Source organism: Poeciliopsis prolifica, unplaced genomic scaffold (genome assembly GCF_027474105.1).
Source record: "Poeciliopsis prolifica strain line A6 unplaced genomic scaffold, Auburn_PproV2 SCAFFOLD009, whole genome shotgun sequence".
In the NCBI taxonomy this organism is placed as follows: Eukaryota; Metazoa; Chordata; class Actinopteri; order Cyprinodontiformes; family Poeciliidae; genus Poeciliopsis; species Poeciliopsis prolifica.
The window spans coordinates 14086554-14106845 of NW_026562384.1; the positions used below are offsets into that span (position 1 = coordinate 14086554).

Consider the following 20292-nt stretch of genomic DNA (forward strand, 5'->3'; position numbering starts at 1 on the left):
TCAGCTTTCCAACATAAGTAGTGAAAGTATCAGTCTATATCTGTGAAATAGCCAACATGTCACCATATGGGTGTTGATAAATATTTTTAAAGCTTTGGATTTTCATAATCAAAAGTATTTATTCCTAATTGTGTAAAAAAGACAGGTCATTGATTGGAAGCATAAGATGGTTGATGTTATAATGTTAAAACACTCAAAAGTTTTAGGCGTAAATACAAATATAAACTACTGTGAAGTCCTTATCAGGTCTCAGAAATTGATAAATCTAACTTGAATGAAACTACAACATATTTACAAGCAGATAAGAGAAGCAGCTGTTGCTCCACATCAGGTTGGGACGGTCTATAAGGCGACTTTAAAACTATTCATCCATCATTTTGCAGTGAGAAAGACTATTTAATAGTATAAAAACATTTAAGACAGCTGCAGTCTTGAACAATTTCATAAAACTTTTGATTAAAGTTTCAAATGGTCTCTCAAGAAGACATTTTCTAAAGTCCAAATTCTCTGGATTCCTCTCATTTTATTCAAAAGTTTTAGCTAATTTTGACTGAACCACTGAGGAATGACAGAAATGAGAATCTCTGGGAGATTTGTCAACCCCTGACTGTGCGGTCAAAAATGAATCTCTCTGTAATTACATTTAAACGACAGCTGGAATGCGAGGTTTTGTCACATTAAAAACAGACTTCTGGATTGTGTTCACTTCATAGCTAGTGTACTCACAGAAGCTGTTTTTTCGTCCACATTCGACATCTATGAATACTCTCAAGGACACAAAATGCATCCGAAAGGTTATTCAATGCAATCATAACAGGGAATGCTTGTCATTGTGATGGTTTATTGAATGATCTATGTTTCTGTTTCTACTGTCAAAAGTCCAGACCATACGTCACCGTGATCGAGTTCAGGTAGATCCAAGTGCTCCAGGCTCTTGTCCCACTGGGAGTTAGCACATTTTCCGAGTGATTTAAAGTTCCAGCCTGCAGCTTGTGATGAGTTTACACAGATCTTTGGAAGGGCAGAGGGGGTTTAAGTGATGGAGAGGCAGTGTCATGTTTCTGTGAAAGCACTGAGTTTCCTCAGGGCAGGAGGGCTTTTCTTTGTGTCAAGTTGCGGCTTATTTGCATGTGACCCTCCTCCTTATTTTTGATTGGTCGGGGCCCCTGCTGGCATGTGGAAACACATTTCCAAACTTTCTCACTTGGAGGAAAACTTCCCTGAGTTGAGGATGTACTGAGAGGCTGGAACGCCAGCAGCTGTGAGTAACAGCAGGCAGACAGAGGCTAGAGGTTATGGGGAATGAAATTATGATATCTTCATTATGGGTTTCAGATATGTTTTTTTCTAAAGCGACTGAAAGTTTTCTTTTTTAGCTTGGTGTTTTTTTTTTCCTAAACTACATATTTTCTATAGTTTTGTGGCTGTAGTTGGTTTTTGTAAGAGAAAAATATTTTTTTTTTACAAAAAAAAAATTATTGTTAAAAATATTAATAATTACTGTTAAATTTGCTTAATTGATTTTTAATAGAAAAAGTTAATTTACTATCTTATTTATTGTCAAAATAAATAAAACAAATCAGCTTAGCCAGTGTATAAATGTTACTCTGTGTCACTATGCTGCTGGCTCTGCTTCTGGTTCTGAGCCTTTCCTCTGGGACTCTCTGCTCTGAGTCATCTTCAATAATTATCCATTACCGGGTTTGGGAGGAGCAGCCGTCGGGAACTCGGGTCGGCCGTCTGTTGGACGACCTCCGTCAGAGGGATGAAGTCGGCCCTCTGGAGGATTTCCAGGTGGTGGAGCAGGTAAAGGCCCTTCCTTTCTCTGTGATGCCTCGAGATGGGGTCATCTCCACCCAAGGTCGACTGGACAGGGAGGCGCTGTGCCGGGGATCGGACCTTTGTGAGGTGGCCTTCAGTGTCCTCTACAGAAAAAGCGGCTCTGTGAACTGCCTCAGGATCCGTGTTGAAGTGATGGACCTAAACGACCATAGTCCCAGCTTCCCCAACACCACACAGGAGGTGGAGATCTCAGAGACTGCCCCCCTTCGTATGCGAATCCCTTTAGATCGAGCTGTTGATCTCGATGCAGGGCCCAACGGCCTCCAGACCTATTCCCTGTCAGTCAATCAACACTTTGCTTTGGATGTGACAGATGGTTCAGGTGGGTCAAAACAAGCAGAGCTGGTGGTTATCAAAGAATTAGACAGGGAGGTTCAGGACTCTTTTGACCTGATCCTGGTAGCATACGATAAAGGGAACCCACCAAAGTCCGGGAGCATGTCTGTTCATGTTGTGATTCAGGACTCAAATGATAACAGCCCAGCTTTTGAGAACAGCAGTCCAACTGTGACTCTAAGTGAGAATACACCCATTGGGACAACCATCTTCAAGCTTACAGCAACTGACCCAGACCTAGGTGCTAATGGTGAGGTGAAATACTGGTTCAGTAAACACACACCAGCAGAGTTTCAAAAACTTTTCCATGTGGATTCACAGACTGGAGAGGTGATTGTAAAGGCTCCTCTGGACTATGAGAGGGAGCCATACTTTGTGCTCAACATACAGGCCATTGATCATGGTCCCAATAGCATGCCAACTCACTGCAAGCTACATATCAAGCTTGTAGATGTAAATGATCACGCACCAAGGATTAGCACAAAATGGCTTTCACCCACCTCAGCTGTCCCCACTGTTAGGGAAGGAGCTCCGATTGATACGTTTCTCGCACTGGTGACAGTTTATGATGCAGATTCAGGAAAAAATGGAGAAGTAAGCCTGACTATTCAAGCAGGATCAGGGCCTTTCCATCTTAAATCCACTGATCATTTTAATTACTTGATTGTAACAAAAGAATCCTTGGATCGAGAGAAGGTTAATAATTACACCATCAAACTCATTGCTCAGGACCATGGAAATCCATCTTTAGTTACTATTGAAAACTTGCCAGTTTCTGTTCTAGATGAGAATGACAATGCACCAGTATTTCTCAAATCTATTTATAAGACTTCAGTTACGGAGAACAATTTTGAAGAGGATGCAGTTCTTGAAGTCAAAGCCAGTGATGATGACCAAGGACTCAATGGAAAAGTTTCTTACAAAATAAAGAAACTTCCTGACCAGAAAAGTTTCTCCATACATCCAACAACTGGAGTCATAAGGGTACTCCGAAGCTTAGACCACGAGGAATCTCAGAGTTACTCTTTTATAGTTGAAGCTGTGGACTATGGGCACCCACCACTAACTGGTTCGACCACAGTCCATATTGATGTTGAGGATTTAAATGACAACAATCCAGTCATCAAGGAACCAAAACCAAGAAACGGGGTGGTTTCTGTGAGCATCCCTGTGAATGCACAAAAAGGGGAGATTGTGACCGAGCTTGGAAATGACACAGAAAAAAAACCCACTTCTCCGCCAATCAGTCACTCAGTTTTGGATGGATTCAATGGCTTTCCTGCATCAACAATAAAAGCCGAAGATCCAGACTCGGGTCTCAATGGACAGCTAAAGTACATGATTTCAAATGGAAACACAAATGGCTTGTTCTGGATGGATGAAGATACAGGGCAGCTATTTGTAAATGCCACCAATGCCACTGAGCTGATTGGGAGAACTTTTGAGATGGAGCTGTCTGTAGCAGACATGGGCACTCCCAGCTGTAAGATTGAGGCAACTCTGGAGGTAACTTTCATCAATCTCCAGGACCACTTGAAGAACTCTTCACCTGGAAACCGAGGGCAACTTAGCTTTACTATGATGATGGCCATCTGCCTGAGTGCCACATGCTTGCTTCTTCTGTTGGCCATCGCTTTATTGACAACATTTTGCCGACCCGAGAAACGGGACAACCGTGCTTACAATTGCAGACAGGCTGAATCCAGCTACACCCGGCATCCTCGAAGGCCACAAAAGAACATCAGAAAATCTGACATCCAGCTAATTCCAGTGATCCGAGGGCGCAAAGAAGAGCCGTCTGAGGAAGACAGTGAGGTCCAGCCTCTCACTTCTGCTCCACTACCAGAAGATCAACAAATTGAGAAAGAGTATAACTTTATATCATCGGTTATGAACACCAGTTTCCATTCTCAAAGCTACTCGGAAGTGGATTCTACTCAACATGTTGGTCATCACTGCAAAACACTTAGGAAACCTGGAAATATTGAAATTGATGGGACTTTGACCCTGACACCAGCTACATCATACCAGACCCTCTGTAAAACCAGAAACCCTTCCTCGTCCTCTTCTTCGCTGTCACATTTTAGCACTTTGAAGCGTAATAAGCTGCACCCAGAAAGCGAAGAGTCACGTCCTCAGCGCTCGACTTCCCAGGCAACTCTAAGGAGGCCGAAAATGTCAGATGGTCAGCAAGATGCAGAACACCAGCAAATGCTTAGAAACCTGGTTCGTCTCTCCATGGCTGCATTCGGAGACACCATCGAGCTTTCCTCAGCTTCCCCCGAGGTGCAGGTGAGTTGTAGCTTCATCACAACATTCACTACCTCAGAGATTCATGTTTCTTTCTCTCTGTCTAGTCACAAATTTGTCATTTTCATTTTAACGTGCAAAATTGGAGTGAAACTAAGCTGTAGTGTCTTCTCTGAACTCTTTGAATCATTCCTTTAGGCTTTAACGATCTATGATTGGTTCAGAAGTAACATTTATGGTAGAGCACATCAAGTTGAATTGATAAATATGCCCATCTGTTTGACATTAAAGACTTCGCTAATCCACCGGATGATTCTTTAATGTCTTCTTATTTACTTTCTCTGCTGTAGCTCAAACATTAAGGCCGATGCACGGCTGCTGCTCGCTCTCATTTAAATGCCATTTACTCAGATCTAAAATCTGTGTGATCACATTTATTTTAACATGTGCTTACAGTTAGTGTTCAAGTAATTAAGTGTCCCCCCTGCAGGCTTTGAGATTAATCTGAAGTGAAGTCCATTAGAGAGCAAAGATGTAGGCCCCCCACCCCCTCACACCCACCCTTCGTCTCTTGCACAGACAGAGCAGCTTCCCTTCCTGCAGCCTCCATCCTTTTTCTACCTCCTGTATGATGGCTTATTCAGACGCCCTAAAGGCTGGAGTAAAGGGAGGGAGGGGGCGGGGGAATGTGACTAGCTGATGGATCACCATGAAGCCTAAAGCAGCCAGCATATTCAGGTACTCATGTGTCACAGAAAAAAATGCTCCCTGACTAACTGTGACATTCGTTTTCTTACTGAATATCATGTATCTGACTTTTTCTGAAGCCTGGAGAAGGAGGAAGACGATGGGGGTTGGAGTCAGCCAAAGTAAGCTGTGATGTGTTTGTAGTGTAAGCTAAAACCGCCCTGGCACGCCACTCTGTTGCTGATAAATGACCCTAAAATCACTTTTACTGAAGAGTGCTGGAGCAGGAGGGAAGAAAAACAGATCAGCCTGAAAACAGCTTAGATCCACAATCAGAGGAGACGCTCAGCTGCAGACGCTAAGTCTGCAGGGAATTAATAACGTAACACACCATAAATAATATCTGAGGCATTACGTGTTGTATGAAAACCATTTGTTCATTTTATTTCAGTTAGCAGCTGATTTAGTACCCAGTAAGAATGGCTGACTTGTAATTTTTTTAGTGTTTTTTATTAGTAGTTCTTACTTTCTGAAGGTCTTTCAGAGATTAGCAGATTTTTTACACTGATGTGACTAGTGTCTGAAAATCTTGCATTACATTTTTACCATTATTTAGTCCACTGCCTCACAAATCATGGAAGCATAAAGAGGTTTCAGATGTCTTAGACAATTATTTTATTTTATTTTTTATCAAAAACTATGTAACAATAATAATAATAACATTAATTAATTTAATGCTTCCAAACATAAATAGAAATGACTTAAAATAAATGTAGAAGAGCGGCAAGTGTTTTCTGTGGTTTTCACAGACCTTTAGTAATTTTCCTATAACTTCTGAAAATGCATTGATGGGTTTCCAAAGTGTTTTGTTCAATTAATGTCAGTGCTCGACACTTCACAACTGCCTGACACTGATTCTGACTAAACCTTTGCTGTTTTGTCACAGTTAGTTTCTCTATTTCTATCTACTATATTTTATGCTTTTTTGACTCAGTTCAAGTTCAGGCATATTTTTTCACTTTTATCAGACCAAAATGAAACTCTTTGTCCTTTTGCAAACTGAAATCAGACTTTTTTATGTTGCTTTTTTGAAATGGCTTTTTGTGGGGCTTTTTAGGCCATTTTGAATACCAGTTTTTTCACTGGGATTAATAACACAAATTCAATCACCATTTTTACAAGGTACTTTGCTTTTGCTCTGGAGTTAATGCCCACATTTTCCCTAAAACACATCAGTCTTTGGAGCACAGAACTTGTCTCCATCCTAAAGGGCGTGATGGCTGCAAATACTCATGTTTTGAATATTTGCAAAATATTCTTGGGATGGATAAACATGGTTTCTCAAAGGAACTGGAAATTGTACCTTAGGATGGAACAGACTTGTTGAGGTTCATAATTCTCTTGTTGAGATCTTGGCTCCTTTATTTCCCCTTTTCTGTAATGTCAACACAAGGAAGCAGTGTGTTTGAAGTGCTGCCTTAACCAGTTGACAGTTCAGTGTGCAAACCTCTGAATACAAACTAGACATTTCAATCAAAAGTTTTCAAAATGTCACATTTTATTGGGTGCAATAAAAAAGTTTTTGCGACTGTTTGATTAGAGTAGTAAGAGCGTTGGCATCTAAAGAAAGATTGTTGTTAGTTCCTTAATTAATAAAACTTAAGTATTGAAAGTTAAGCTGACTTTTATAGGAAGTACATGTTTTAGCAAATTTAGACCTCATTGAGGTCTAAAGTCACCACCAACGCCCTGCACACAAAGGACAAAGACTGCAACGAGCCCCAAAGCCCTCACGTGATTTTCATCAGACAGGAAGAGGCTTTCTTAGTTTGTGCCAAGCTTTGCTTTCTTCCAGAACCCTCCCAGTCGTCCCAGTTGGCACTCATCACACCTCAGATGTTTCTCTCCTCCCTCGAGGTCACAAAGGAAGAGGCCTATTGGACGGCCGGAAAGTCTGAGACTCACTGTTCACCTCCACACAACACACACATTAATATTTCTCTGTCCATCCTGGAAGGAAGCCGAGCAAGAGAAGAATGGGCTTTTACGTAGAGGCCATTTCCTGTCACCACAGCGGCATGCACATGCAAAAACACACAACAATCATGGTTACAAAAGTCAAATATGAGTATACACACTCACCTCTGCTAGTGTGTGTATTTTTCCTCTCTGGAGAGCAGTGTGTATCCGCTGCATAACAGAGCTGTCAGCAGAAAACGGTGAGCAGTGAGACGGACAAATGAGCTCGGTTCTCACACTGTAACTCTGAAACAAAGCAAAAGAAAGTTCATCTAAATCAAAGCTGCACTTATTGTTTAACTGGTCAAAACCTCAAGCACACTTGTTCTGTCTGGTTAAATGCAAAACAGCACAAAACGTATCAACAAACCTGACTGACCCCATCATCACACACTTAGTCTGAGCTTCTAGAGTTTGACTTTTGTCTCTTGTAAAATGATATTTATTTATTTTTAAATGTGACCATCAAGGCTGTCATGAAGATGCTCCAAACTGAAAAAAACACCCCTATAAAATCAGATTTAACATAATCTCTCTATTCCTTTCTATTCTAAACCTGCTCCTTTCAACTGTGAGGCAACACTGCGAACAACAGTACCATGGTAGAAAACAAGTTATGCGAAACAAGTTATGTTTCGCATAACTTGACATTAATCATGCTACATCTGACCAGTTGTAGGAGGTGACCACTTCAAAAAGTACAAATATAAAAACTAAAACACATCTGAGTTCAACAACAAAAATATTAAAATACTAAAGTATTAATATAAAAATAATTTTCATATCCTAAGAACTTGTTATTTTTTGGGAACTCAAGAAAGAAAATAAAAAATGCTGAAGTAAGAGAGAGATTCATATTTATTATTCCCTTCTGTTACTCTTCTCTCCTGCAGCAGATCTCCCAGCTCCTCTCCCTGCTCCGTCAGGGTCAGCTCCAACCAAGGACAAACTTCCGGGGAAACAAGTATTCCCATCGGAACGGCAGGTATGTAAGAAATCTTCCCTCTTACCCTCTGAAATTGATTGTTATTATTGTTTTGCTTTTTAAAGACGAGATCCAGATTTTTCTAAACCACTCCCCTAAGCTGCAGGAATTCTGTCTTTGATTATTATCAAAATTATTGTGTAGGCACATCATCTTCCTGGTTGTAATTCATAAAACATCCTTAAGGGGTTAGAAGCCATTGAAAAACAAAAAATTGGTTACTTAAAAAAAAAAAAAAAAACACAATGAGAACAAGAATGAAATTTAAAATTTGAGATTTTGGCCTTTTGAACATGTACTTATATGTTTACAAGGCTAGTTTTCAAGTAGTTGCAGTTCTGTTGCAGATTGGAATAAATATAATCAGCCTGCTGCTCTCCAGGAAGCCCAGCCTTTAGTTAATCTGGACCACTGGGTCTGGTGTCTCTCATCTTCACACTACCCACAAATTCTCTTTGAAGTTTTCGTTTGACAAGTATTTTGGCCAATCAAGCATGGTGATACTGTCACACTTTTGACAACTTTAGGAGGTGTTAAGTCCTCCTGTAAAATAAAATCAGTGTCTACATAAAAAGTGGTCCAGAAATAGCTAATAAACAGCTAAATGGACTGAATTTATATCACACTTTTCTAGTCATACTGATCACGCAAAGCACTAAAGCCATATTCATCTATTTGGACTCACAAAGATACACACATTTATGTACCGATATACCCAGGAACACATAAACATGTGACAAGAGGATTTAATGTTGAACAAACAACCTTCAGATTGAAAGACAACTACTTGCAATCTGAAATAGTTGTATTGTCTTGACATTGGACTTAATAAAACAGAGTGGACCAACTCCACACCCTTCAATCCTCATTCAGACTCTTAGAACTTGATTTCTAAAAAAAATATAAATTTACTTTCATCTGAAAAGAGGGCTTTGGACCACAAACTAAGGATTCACTCCTTTTTATTCCCTGGAACATGTAAGGAGCTCAAGATGTTCTCTCTGGCTCAGGAGTGGTTTACCATGAGAAATGCCAGTGAAACATTAATTTATATACTCAGGTACAACAATTACCTTCTCTATAAATTGTCTTTTTTTCTGGTTCACATATTAAATCACTTCTTTCTTAAGTAGAAGAAGTATTCATCAAAATAAATAAATGCTTTGACTACATAACTCTGTGTGTAAATGACATGCAGAAATGTAACTTTTTAGATTAAATTGCTCAAATTAATTTACTTTCATTGATGTGTTGTAATCTATTGAAATGTAGCTATATAAGGAGATAAAATCCTCGCAACACCTTGCAGGTTTGCTGTGTCCTCCTGCTGACCTCTGAGTCCACTCAACCTTGAAACCCTCAGAAATCCAGCAGGAAAGATTCAGGGTTGTTTTTTTTTTCTTTTCTTTTCATCAGCTGAGGTTTGTGTTAGAGCCAGCTGCAGGTCTCAGGTTGTGATCATTGGTGCGCTTTCAGATCAAACGAGGATTCCTCTGTTAGGACACACTGACATTAAAGGGGAATGCCACCAATTTAAAGAACTTACAGATGTTTTTTCGTGAGCTGTTGTGATGAGGATTGGCGTGTACTACAGAGGAGAGCAGGTTTTATTGCCTGCAATTTCTCTTTTATGCTGCTGAGGTACACTTTAAAGTAAACTTTTCAAAGCCAAAGTATGCACTGCACATACAGTTGCAGTCCTTCCCTTTAACTTTTGTCCTTCCCTTTAACTTTTGCTTATACTTTAACTGGCCAAAAACCAAAACTGAAACAGAAAAATGCCTTCAGCTCTATTTCTGACCAACTGACCTGCTGAGACTGAAATAACAGCAACAGACAAACAGGACAAAAAGGCAAACAGTCAAAGTCACAGGAAGAGAGTCTCCTAACCTCAGAGAGTTGAAGTGCTTTTGTGAATGAAGGCAGGTTAAAACAGCTTTGTTGGAGTGATTCAGATTGCTTACAGTTAGCTCAGTGTTGATTAGAGATGAGATATAAGCTGACGTCACCTTGATGCACACAATGCTTCAGTTTGCACACACAAAGGCCTTCCTACACTCACGAAGACCTTTGAACAAACTTGTTCTTTATCTGATTAAAATAATTATTTTGTCTTTTTATGAGCTCAGTCTTTTCGGGCTTCAATGAGAGTAAAACGATCTTTTTTCCTGTTTGTTGTGATTTTGTGTGAATGATTTGTATCCAACTGCCCCATCGACACAAGAACAATAAACTTGTTTTCGGCTGCAGTTGCTATTGCAAAATTGCATGCTTATATTGCTAAAACAAGGTTTGATTGTCTTTCACTATAAAAGTTGATACAACTTGAACTGAAAAGAAATTATGCCTTTTGTAAAGAAACATGTTATGTAAATATTACAGTAAATTCATTTAAGTTACGAGGGACGTTTCAAATAAAAACCAAAGCAACAATTATGGAAAATAAACAATTTTTTTGACAAATATTCAATAAATTTTTACATAATGAAAGCGAATGTACCTTCTGACTAAAGTTAAACATTAGTTTTAACTTTACAACTTCTGTGATTTTGATACGTTCAGTCAATTTCCACTTTTGCAGTATAAATAAAAGTTCAATAAATTAACAAAGATACCTGCGAATGTGAATATTAATCTAAAACAGGTTTCAGTCAAATTTAGTATATTTAAAGGGGTTCACAATTACTGCTACTTTAAGCTACAGCTAGTTTGAACTGTGCAATTAATGATATTTATCTGGTTCATTTAATTACTTAATTTAGCTTATTTTTTAATATCATCCAACTTTCGTGCAATTTTCAAGGATCTTTATCCATTTTTGATCACCATAGATAAGAACTTTTCAAACTTTAGTTTTTCAGTTTACAGGATCTGGACATTTGATATATTTGATATTAACAATTGAAAATCAGACAAAATTAATCAACATTTTCTTCTATTTGTCTACAGATATGGAGGTCACGACTGCTCAGATTGGCAGAGCACCAAAGACAGTGGACATGGAGAGAGTGAGGCTGGTGATGTGGACTGGGAAGCAGGAAGAGACTCACCCATAGACCCACAGCTGGAAGAAGGCCTCAATAACCTGCTCAACAGCCCAGGTAACATGTCCTAAGATACATTTAAAAAAGAAGTCACACTTACAGAAGATGTTAGTGCAAACTTAACTGTGCACACCCCAAAAAATTAACATAATTTGTATAGCAATAATTTCTTGGCTAATTCTGAGTATAAGCTGAAAATATTAAGCATATTTTTTTTTTTTCACCATGAATAACAAAAACCTAAAGTGTGGGTTTTTCCAGAGACATGAATGACTGTTCTTGATGTAGGTCTTCAATAAAATTTATTATTTCAGCTGAAGAGTCATTCAAGTAAAATAAAGCTGATGTCAAAGTCTTTAAACACAGCAAAAGTTGATTTTGTTAGTAATGTTAACAACATGGATTCTACAGTTGTGAATGTTATCAGTGCTTATGCCTATTTTTGGTAAGTTACTTGCTATCTGATTGTTTTGGTTCAATCTTTCTAGGGTTTTAAAAATTCTGGGTCAAGGTAAAATCCCCAGATTAAAAATGCAGTTGTCTGCCGAGCTATGATATACTCTGGCTCGTGCAGACAACATGCAGACTGCTCTCCTACAATCAACATGTCAAAAAGGAGAAAACAGGAAGGCAGAAGGAAATAACAGGAAAACAGTGTTCCTCTGGAATCTCTGCACCCATTCATAACATTTTTCAGATTCAAACTGATGATTGTTTTACTAACCACATCGACAACATCAGTTACTCTGTGTGACACTGTCAAAAAAATCAGTTTATGTAAAGAAAAGCTGAAGACTAATAAAATGTAAGTTTTTCCTATTTCCGAACCACTTTGATAAAACTACAAATGTGGGCGTTCCTCAATGCTTCATAATTTGTTTCCCATTATCAAATTGTCATTTTATGACAAATTATTTTGAAATTAATTGTCACATTGACTCATGAGTATAATGGTGAATAATGCAGCTGGACAATAAATGTAGCACCTATGGATTTATGTGAAAAAATTCCCAAAGAAACAATATTGCAGAACCAATTGGGAGATAAGTGTTTTTCTTGTATATCCAAACTATAAAGTTTTTGTATCTTCAACCTGGGTGGAGATCATTAGACATAGGTTTGTGTTTGGATGTACTGGCGAGTCTTCATTCTTCAGCTGCTAGACCTCAAACACACTTACAACTCATTGTTTAGCCGGGACTTTCTCGGTGGCATGAAGCACACAGGCATCTGCGTGCACACAGTTCATGTGTTAAACAGTTTCTTCCTGGCATTGTGGTTTGGAGGCTGCAGGAGCCTCCAGGCGAGTAGGGGGGTTTACTGCCTGATGATGGAGGCCAAGCTTCACTTTATGACTCGTCGGAAGAGAGAGAAACAAAAGAGTGAGTGGGAGTGTGTTTTTCTTGCGTGTGATGGTTGACTCATCTTTTGGCCCGAAGGGGCTGAAATGAGTGTAATGCACACCTGAGACCTGGCAGGTTGTGTTGAAAGCTGCATTATTTGATCATTATTTTATTTTTTCTTACTTGAATGATTCACAGACAAAATTTGCCTCTTTCTTTACATTTTAGGGTAAAAATATATGTCGTTTAGTCAGGTCAGAACTGAGAAACAGTTGACTACCAAAATTAAAGGCTATGTTGAACTTATTTCACAACCAACAAACACTGAATGAGTAATAAAAACGCTATATCTGAAGAAAAGCCAGAAACTTTGAACTTATCGTCCTTTAAGGATAATTTGTATGATGAAAGATTGTTGTGTTAATGCTGCTACACAATGAGTGGAAAGGGGGAGTTTGAAGGGGAAGGGGTTAACTCAGGGGTGGTTTAAACCACTCTGGGTGGAAACATCAGTGTGTGTTTCTGTGTGTGATGGTACGTTACAGTCCCCACATCTGGTTGTGGTTAGATGAAGGAGACCAACAGTTTTTGATCACTCAAAGCTGAGAAATATTTTAATCAATTACATTCATTTGGTGGCTGGTGGGACAGCCTATTTCTGGATTTTCGTACAGATGCCAACATGCAGTGAAATATGTAGTCTCTCCTTTTTCACTTTTAAATGTCTCATTTATTAAACACCAAACTCAAAGTCTGTCAATGTGCAGCAAGAACCAAAACCCTTCCCTATTATAAATGATTCATCTCTACATAAATAATTCAAGTGAAATTAATTTGGTTCATAGTGTAAGTAAAGCACGTTTTATTTAGATAACACTTTTCACAGATACAAATATCACCATGCTTCAGAGTGTAGCATAAAATATGTAAAATTGAAGTGAAAACCTAATTTAAAAAAATTAAAAACCAATATTTGAAAAGGTAAGAGATGTAGGTGCTTTGTGTTAAGGCAAAATGGACAGATGGATGGATGGATGGATGGATGGATGGATGGATGGATGGATGGATGGATGGATGGATGGATGGATGGATGGATGGATGGATGGATGGATGGATGGATGGATGGATGGATGGATGGATGGATAGTTCATTCAATAAAATTCAATTTGAAATACCATAACCAACATGTTATGAAAACATAAGCAGCAATCTGCTCCCAGCTGAAAATGTCTGTCTGGCTTGTTGTATCAACAGAGTATAATCTATATTCTGTAACTTAACATAAAATATATATCTATACAGTTATACGTGGTTACTTTTAATGATTTAGAATAAGTGTTACAATGTTTATTACCTTTAACCAGGAAGTAAACAAACTTTTCAGTGTTTTGTTTTTATTGGTCTAATGCAATATTCAAATCTTAAATGTATTTTCATTGGCTGTGGGCATAATATCTTCATGATTAACAGACACCAAACCTTTAAAATATCAGCCTGAGTATAATTAATCCATGTTGTGTTTAAGTTACTAATAAATGAACTTTTCAGTAATCTAATGTATTAAATATGTTCATTTTTAATCCAAAAGTGACTTGATCTTAGATTTCTATGCAGTTAAATGTGTATGTCCAGTAGGAGTATTTTAAACAAATATCAGAATATTTTCAGACAGTAACACCTGGAAAACTATTTTTAGAACAAGTCAGGGCTGCATAGAGCTAAATCTGAATCAGTACTTTTCATACTTGAAAAGATTCCAGCAACATGTTGAGAAGATCTTTCATGTTTTTCAACTAAATTAGATCAGATGAAACCCAAATATCCTAAAGAGGAACTCAAGCTGTCACAGCAGGAAGAACAGCACATAAACAGGATGGGGTAATGGGGAGCAAGGAAAAAGATTAGGAGATTTAAACAAAAGGATAAACTCCGACATTAGTGAATGCATGAAATGAACCATATAATCATCTGTGGCCAGCTTGTTTGTGATTCAGAAGCTGGGCTTGCTGTGTTTTCCATGCAGACACACCCGGTGTTTATGCCTCTTACAGGGACTCAACTCTCTGGCTGCAGGAAGTTTGCTGCTTCAGCGTGGACGTGATGTTTAATGCATGCTCAGAAGAGCAAAGGATGCAAGAGATGGCAGGAAACTCCTGTTAACATTAGCCAGATAAAACCCCTGTGTTGTTTCCTGATTTTCCTGCCTTGTTCTCAGCGAGGAGGCACACACAAACCAGCAGGACACATAAATGGGTACTTTATTTAAATTTGACCAGCACTTGCAGAGTTTTATGTGCAACACACTCAGATTTTAGTTATAGTTACACAAATACAAGGAGGTGGAGACGGTGATAGTAACTTAATTTTATTCCTGAACATCCATTTTTAATTCATAAACCTCATGCCAGCTCTGTCTTGTTTTCAGGCTCTAAGTTTAAAGTCCCACTGATCATCTCTGTTTTCCTTTTTAATTCATTTTACTTAAGTTGAAGTAAGTGGTGTTTGTGGCTGTGTGAGAAGAGATTCTCAAAAAACTGTGACTAGTGCCAGTTCTTGCATAGATGGTGCCCAGAATGAGGCCACCATTGTGCCACAGTGTCAATAAATGCTCTTCTTAAACAAAGCCAATTCGAAAAAAAAAGGTAACATAGAAGAAAACGTTGAAATACTAATGTGATACCACTTTATCTGGGAAATAAGATTTGAAGCATGCTGTTTATTCTTGTGTTGCTCTAATGTGTTCCTTATGTCTATAAAAAACATGAAGGGCTGCTGTTTGCCTGCTTTAATTAATAGAATGCAGGTTCCCTAAATCTGAAGCTGTGTCTTAATGAACTTTTGTTTTGCCTAAATTAACACGCTTTCACATGCAGTTCAGGGCTCTTAAAATGCCCTGGACTACGTAGTCTTTCAATTCAGTATTAAATCACATTGCTTTCCAACAACTGAACATACGTTAGCTTTAATATTCTAATCACAGTCAGAGGCCTTCCAGATATTCACCTTCCTGATGAAAAGAAACCTTTGACTTGGTCAATAATCTTAACACCTTAAACTGTTTTCTGTCAGCAAAGTGTTCAGAATCCCAGTAGTTGCACAAAATGTCTTTCTTTTTGTTTACAGATGATGTTTTCTCAGAGATTAGTGACCCCGCCTGGATGGCCAGGCTCTCCCTGCCACTCACAGCCGATTACCACGACAATGTCTTTGTCCCCAACGGTCCTCCGTCTCCTGAAAGCGAGATTCTGCCGCGGGATGGACTGAACTCCACCTCGTCATTCTCCACCTTTGGTAAATGTTTCAAAAGCTACAAATTAGAGTTATTTCAAGATACAGTATCCTAGAATATTTATAAATGTTTATTTTTCAACTGCAACAACCTTTAAAGTATTTTATTGGGATTTTATGTGATCGATCCACACAAACCAGTGCAAAACATTTAAATGGAAAGAGAGATTAAAACAAGATCCTTAACAAATATATATCCAAAAAGTGTGGTGCGCATTTTGGATACTTTTTACAGTCATGTTTTAATGCAATAAAGCTGAAAGCCTTTTCACCACCTTTGCACATAAAAAAGGGATAGTTTTTTTTTTTATTTTTTTTTTACATATCTTAAGAACAGTAAGTTTGGACAACAAACATAAACAATAACTATCAAATATGCTAGAGATTCTGAGTTCGATTTAGATCCTGACTTTATTCAAATTCATTTGTTGGGTGTCTGACCGGTTGTTTCAGGTTGTAGTCCTGTTGGAAGTTGCACCTCAGTCTCAGTATTAAGCCTTTAACAACAGTTTTTTCCTCTATGCCAGCCATTGTCTCATCGACTCTGATCAGCTTCTCTTTTCCTGCTAATAAAAAATACATCCCCACCGCCTGATGGTGCCACTACCATGCTTCATGGTGGGAATGTGCAGAATTAGTTTTCCTTGGAAAAAAAATGTACGAAAAAAAAAAAAAAATTCCACTTCACCATTGTGTGCTACATTTGTGTTGCTGTATTACATAAAATCCTAAACTGTCATTGATTTTACAAAGTGGAAAAACAGTATCAGCCACTGTAAATAGTGAATTCACTCAGTGATATGATATATCACTCATATGATTCCAGACTGGTTAAATATTAATCGCTCATGTCTTGTATGTATCTTATTGTAAACATGCTTTCCATTCAGTGCTGGCAGATAGAAACCTTCAACCTCTCACTCTTTTTCAGGTAAAACTCCAGAGAAAGATGGCCAGCTGGGCGGAGCTTTGCTGTCAGAGGTCAGCACACTGTTTGAGATGCTGATGACTCAGAAGGCCGACGCCCACCCAGGCCCTCGGCCTGACATCCTGTACAGGCTGTCAGCAGCGTACCAACGCTCTCTGGGTTTGGACGCGACAACAGCTGGAGGCAGCGCCCCAAAGAACTGCTCTGAAAAAAGGCCGGCTGTGGCTGGGGCCTCAAAACATCAATACCAATGACTGCTACATGCATTCAAACATTGCAGAAGACTAAAGGGAGTGGGGACCAGAATGAGAGAAGTGTTGTGGTTTAGAAAAATTAAAATATAAATTCATGAATTGAAATTGATTAACTTTAAAAACTCATTTTCAGTAGTTCTGTGCAAATACCAGGGAAGCCCCAAGAATCTCACAAAGTGGTGAGTTTTCCAGCTTTTGACTGATTGCTTAGGAAAGATAAAAATCCAAATTTCTTCACTATTATCACTAAAGTGGAACTGAAATAAATCGTGACATGTGTACTTTTTTATCTTTAGACTCATGGAGAATGAGGTACGAGGTGTTCAGTTGGTTGCAGATTGTAGTATATGTTGCTAGATGTCACTGGATCACACACTGGAGCTCACAAATGCAAAACAAAAATAACTGAAGATGAGATAATTTTACAATTTTAAGCACTCTAATGGGTTTACTGTTAAAAAGAAGGATTGACATTTACAGAGTCATTATATACATCTGTTTAGCTCGTTTTAAAGAATGCAATAGCACAACAAAAAAGTGAGGGAAAAACTAAATCAAGATAATTTTTAAAATTCATTGAATCCTGAGAGGTATTTTAAATATCAGAGCAAATGGTTGGAAAATAATATGAAATTCAGTTATGCACAACAAATAATAATCAATCCATAAAAGTGTCTGGTTCTAGAAATCAGAACAATTCAGCTATTTTTATTTGAATCTTTAAATGTTTGGTGCCAGATTGAACATTGCATGACTGTTTTGTTTTATATGGTTTTTAGCTTTCAAAAGAGTTTCATGAAAAAAGGAGGCCAGTTTGTCAATGACAAAGCAAATGAGAAAAGAAAGATCTTTTTTTAATCTTAAGAGGATAATAAAATCCTCTATGATTTATAATCTATGATTTATGTCAAATCATAGATACATTGTATAATTGCAAACTGTGAAGTTTACTCATTGCGACTGTTAATTTTCCAGTTACAGCAAACATGTTTTCCATCATGCTGGCTGTTTGAACAGAAGTAAATCTGCTTAAATTTGCATCTAAAGGGTCAAAGTATTTTTGAAAGCAGTGCAATTCTGTAAAATGTTGCTTACAAAGCAGGAAAGGAGGCAGGTGATCTCCGTCTGTCAAAACCCGATAAAGTCCAAAGGGGACTTGGACTTTATCGGGTCCAAGTCCCCTTATATACTGATATACTGATTCTTTTACCTCTGACCTAAAATTGAGCTGAAATCCAATAAGAAGAAAAGGCCAAAGATTGTGATTGTTTGAATTCCCTAAAAGTGTCTTACATGTAGTTGATTCTGTTCATCAAACAGCACTTTGTACATATTTTTTGTTAAACTTTTCTTCAGTATGAAAATGTATTTTAAATGAAAACTAACTTTTGTAACATTCTCAATAAAATGTGAATCTTTAAACTCTGTCCATCTGAATTATAAAAGAGTCAGTTTGCATGAACATGAAAATCTATCTCTATTACAGAGACAGCCGCTTTCCTTTTGGCTTCCTCGCTGGGTCATTTCAGGTCAAACAGGGTCGCTTCGTCTCATTTCAACTGACACATGGTCAAAACCCAAGTGGACCTTAATGAAAAACTCCCCAGGGACTTAGAGAGCGAGTCCAGTCAATTTGTTGGAGCAGTGCGCCCTCTGCTGTTCAAAAAATGCTTTTACGCGCCATGAAGATGGCAAAAATGCTCATCCATACAAAAAGAAAACAACACTTTGGATCACCTTTTAAAGAGAAGTTAGAATTTAAATAGGAAAGCAAAAAATCCAACAAATGAATAAAATTTAATATTTATGTTTAGCATGTATCTAAAACCAGAATTATATTTTCAAATGTATTTAAATGTATCATAACTTACCTAATGACAGGAAGAAGAACCAACATTTTATTTAAATATTCAACAGCCACATTTATCACTGATTAAATCTTGTTTACATCTATTAAGCTTTTAAGGGTCTTTGCAATCAAATGATCTGCAGATTATCTCTGTGCAGGAAAATCTTAACAGCTTCTTTCAGATACATAAAATCCAGAGAACAAATCCAAAATGTTCTCTACTGAATATCCCTGGTTGTTTGCCACTGTTTCTATGATCGAGTGTGTAATTGGAAGGAGTTAACTTCTTTCCGTTTGGCTTTAGATATGTTTCTGGAAACATCTACTAACCTCTGTGCATTTAAAGGATTCTCAGTCTTCAGAGTAAATATTAATTTGAAAATATACTGGCCTAGCCTGAGCAGCAATAACCTGCTTTTTTCATATTCCAATCGAAGAACAAGCAGGAAGGAAGAGACAGAATCAATCTGGAAACTGCTAATGTGCTCCCCACAGTTAAATGTGCCACATGTGAGCTACTGAGAGACAAAGAAACCAAAAAAGTTCAATAAAAGTTTGATTAAAAACAACATCATGATTTTCTTTGTAAAGAGCAATAATGCGGCCAACAAATAAATAAATAAATCAGACAGAAACGTGGGTATGTATTTTGAATGAAAAATTCATGAATTGAAATTGATTAACTTTAAAAACTCATTTTCAGTAGTTCTGTGAAAATACCAGGGAAGCCCCAAGAATGTCACAAAGTGGTGAGTTTTCCAGCTTTTGACTGATTGCTTAGGAAAGATAAAAATCCAAATTTCTTCACTATTATCACTAAAGTGGAACTGAAATAAATCCTGACATGTGTACTTTTTTATCTTTAGACTCATGGAGAATGAGGTACGAGGTGTTCAGTTGGTTGCAGATTGTAGTATATGTTGCTAGATGTCACTGGATCACACACTGGAGCTCACAAATGCAAAACAAAAATAACTGAAGATGAGATAATTTTACAATTTTAAGCACTCTAATGGGTTTACTGTTAAAAAGAAGGATTGACATTTACAGAGTCATTATATACATTTGCTTAGCATCGTTTTAAAGAATGTAATAGCACAACAAAAAAGTGAGGGAAAAACTAAATCAAGATAATTTTTAAAATTCATTGAATCCTGAGAGGTATTTTAAATATCAGAGCAAATGGTTGGAAAATAATATGAAATTCAGTTATGCACAACAAATAATAATCAATCCATAAAAGTGTCTGGTTCTAGAAATCAGAACAATTCAGCTATTTTATTTGAATCTTTAAATGTTTGGTGCCAGATTGAACATTGCATGACTGTTTTGTTTATATGGTTTTTAGCTTTCAAAAGAGTTTCATGAAAAAAGGAGGCCAGTTTGTCAATGACAAAGCAAATGAGAAAAGAAAGATCTTTTTTTAATCTTAAGAGGATAATAAAATCCTCTATGATTTATAATCTA

General features: G+C 37.7%; 1 protein-coding gene across 2 annotated transcripts; it reads left to right on the forward strand.

Moving 5' to 3' along the window:
• Window positions 1-1508: 1508 nt before the first annotated feature.
• Window positions 1509-18398, forward strand: pcdh12 (protocadherin 12). Of its 2 annotated transcripts, none has more exons than XM_055034697.1 (5): window positions 1509-4470; window positions 8028-8119; window positions 11069-11220; window positions 15630-15797; window positions 16726-18398. In XM_055034697.1, the coding sequence occupies exons 1-5, from the start codon at window positions 1600-1602 to the stop codon at window positions 16974-16976; spliced, it is 3534 nt and encodes a 1177-aa protein (XP_054890672.1). In that variant the 5' UTR covers window positions 1509-1599; the 3' UTR covers window positions 16977-18398. The 2 variants fall into 2 exon arrangements, with proteins under 2 accessions (XP_054890672.1, XP_054890673.1); XM_055034698.1 differs by having other exon boundaries at window positions 8031-8119.
• The last annotated feature ends 1894 nt before the right edge of the window (window positions 18399-20292 follow it).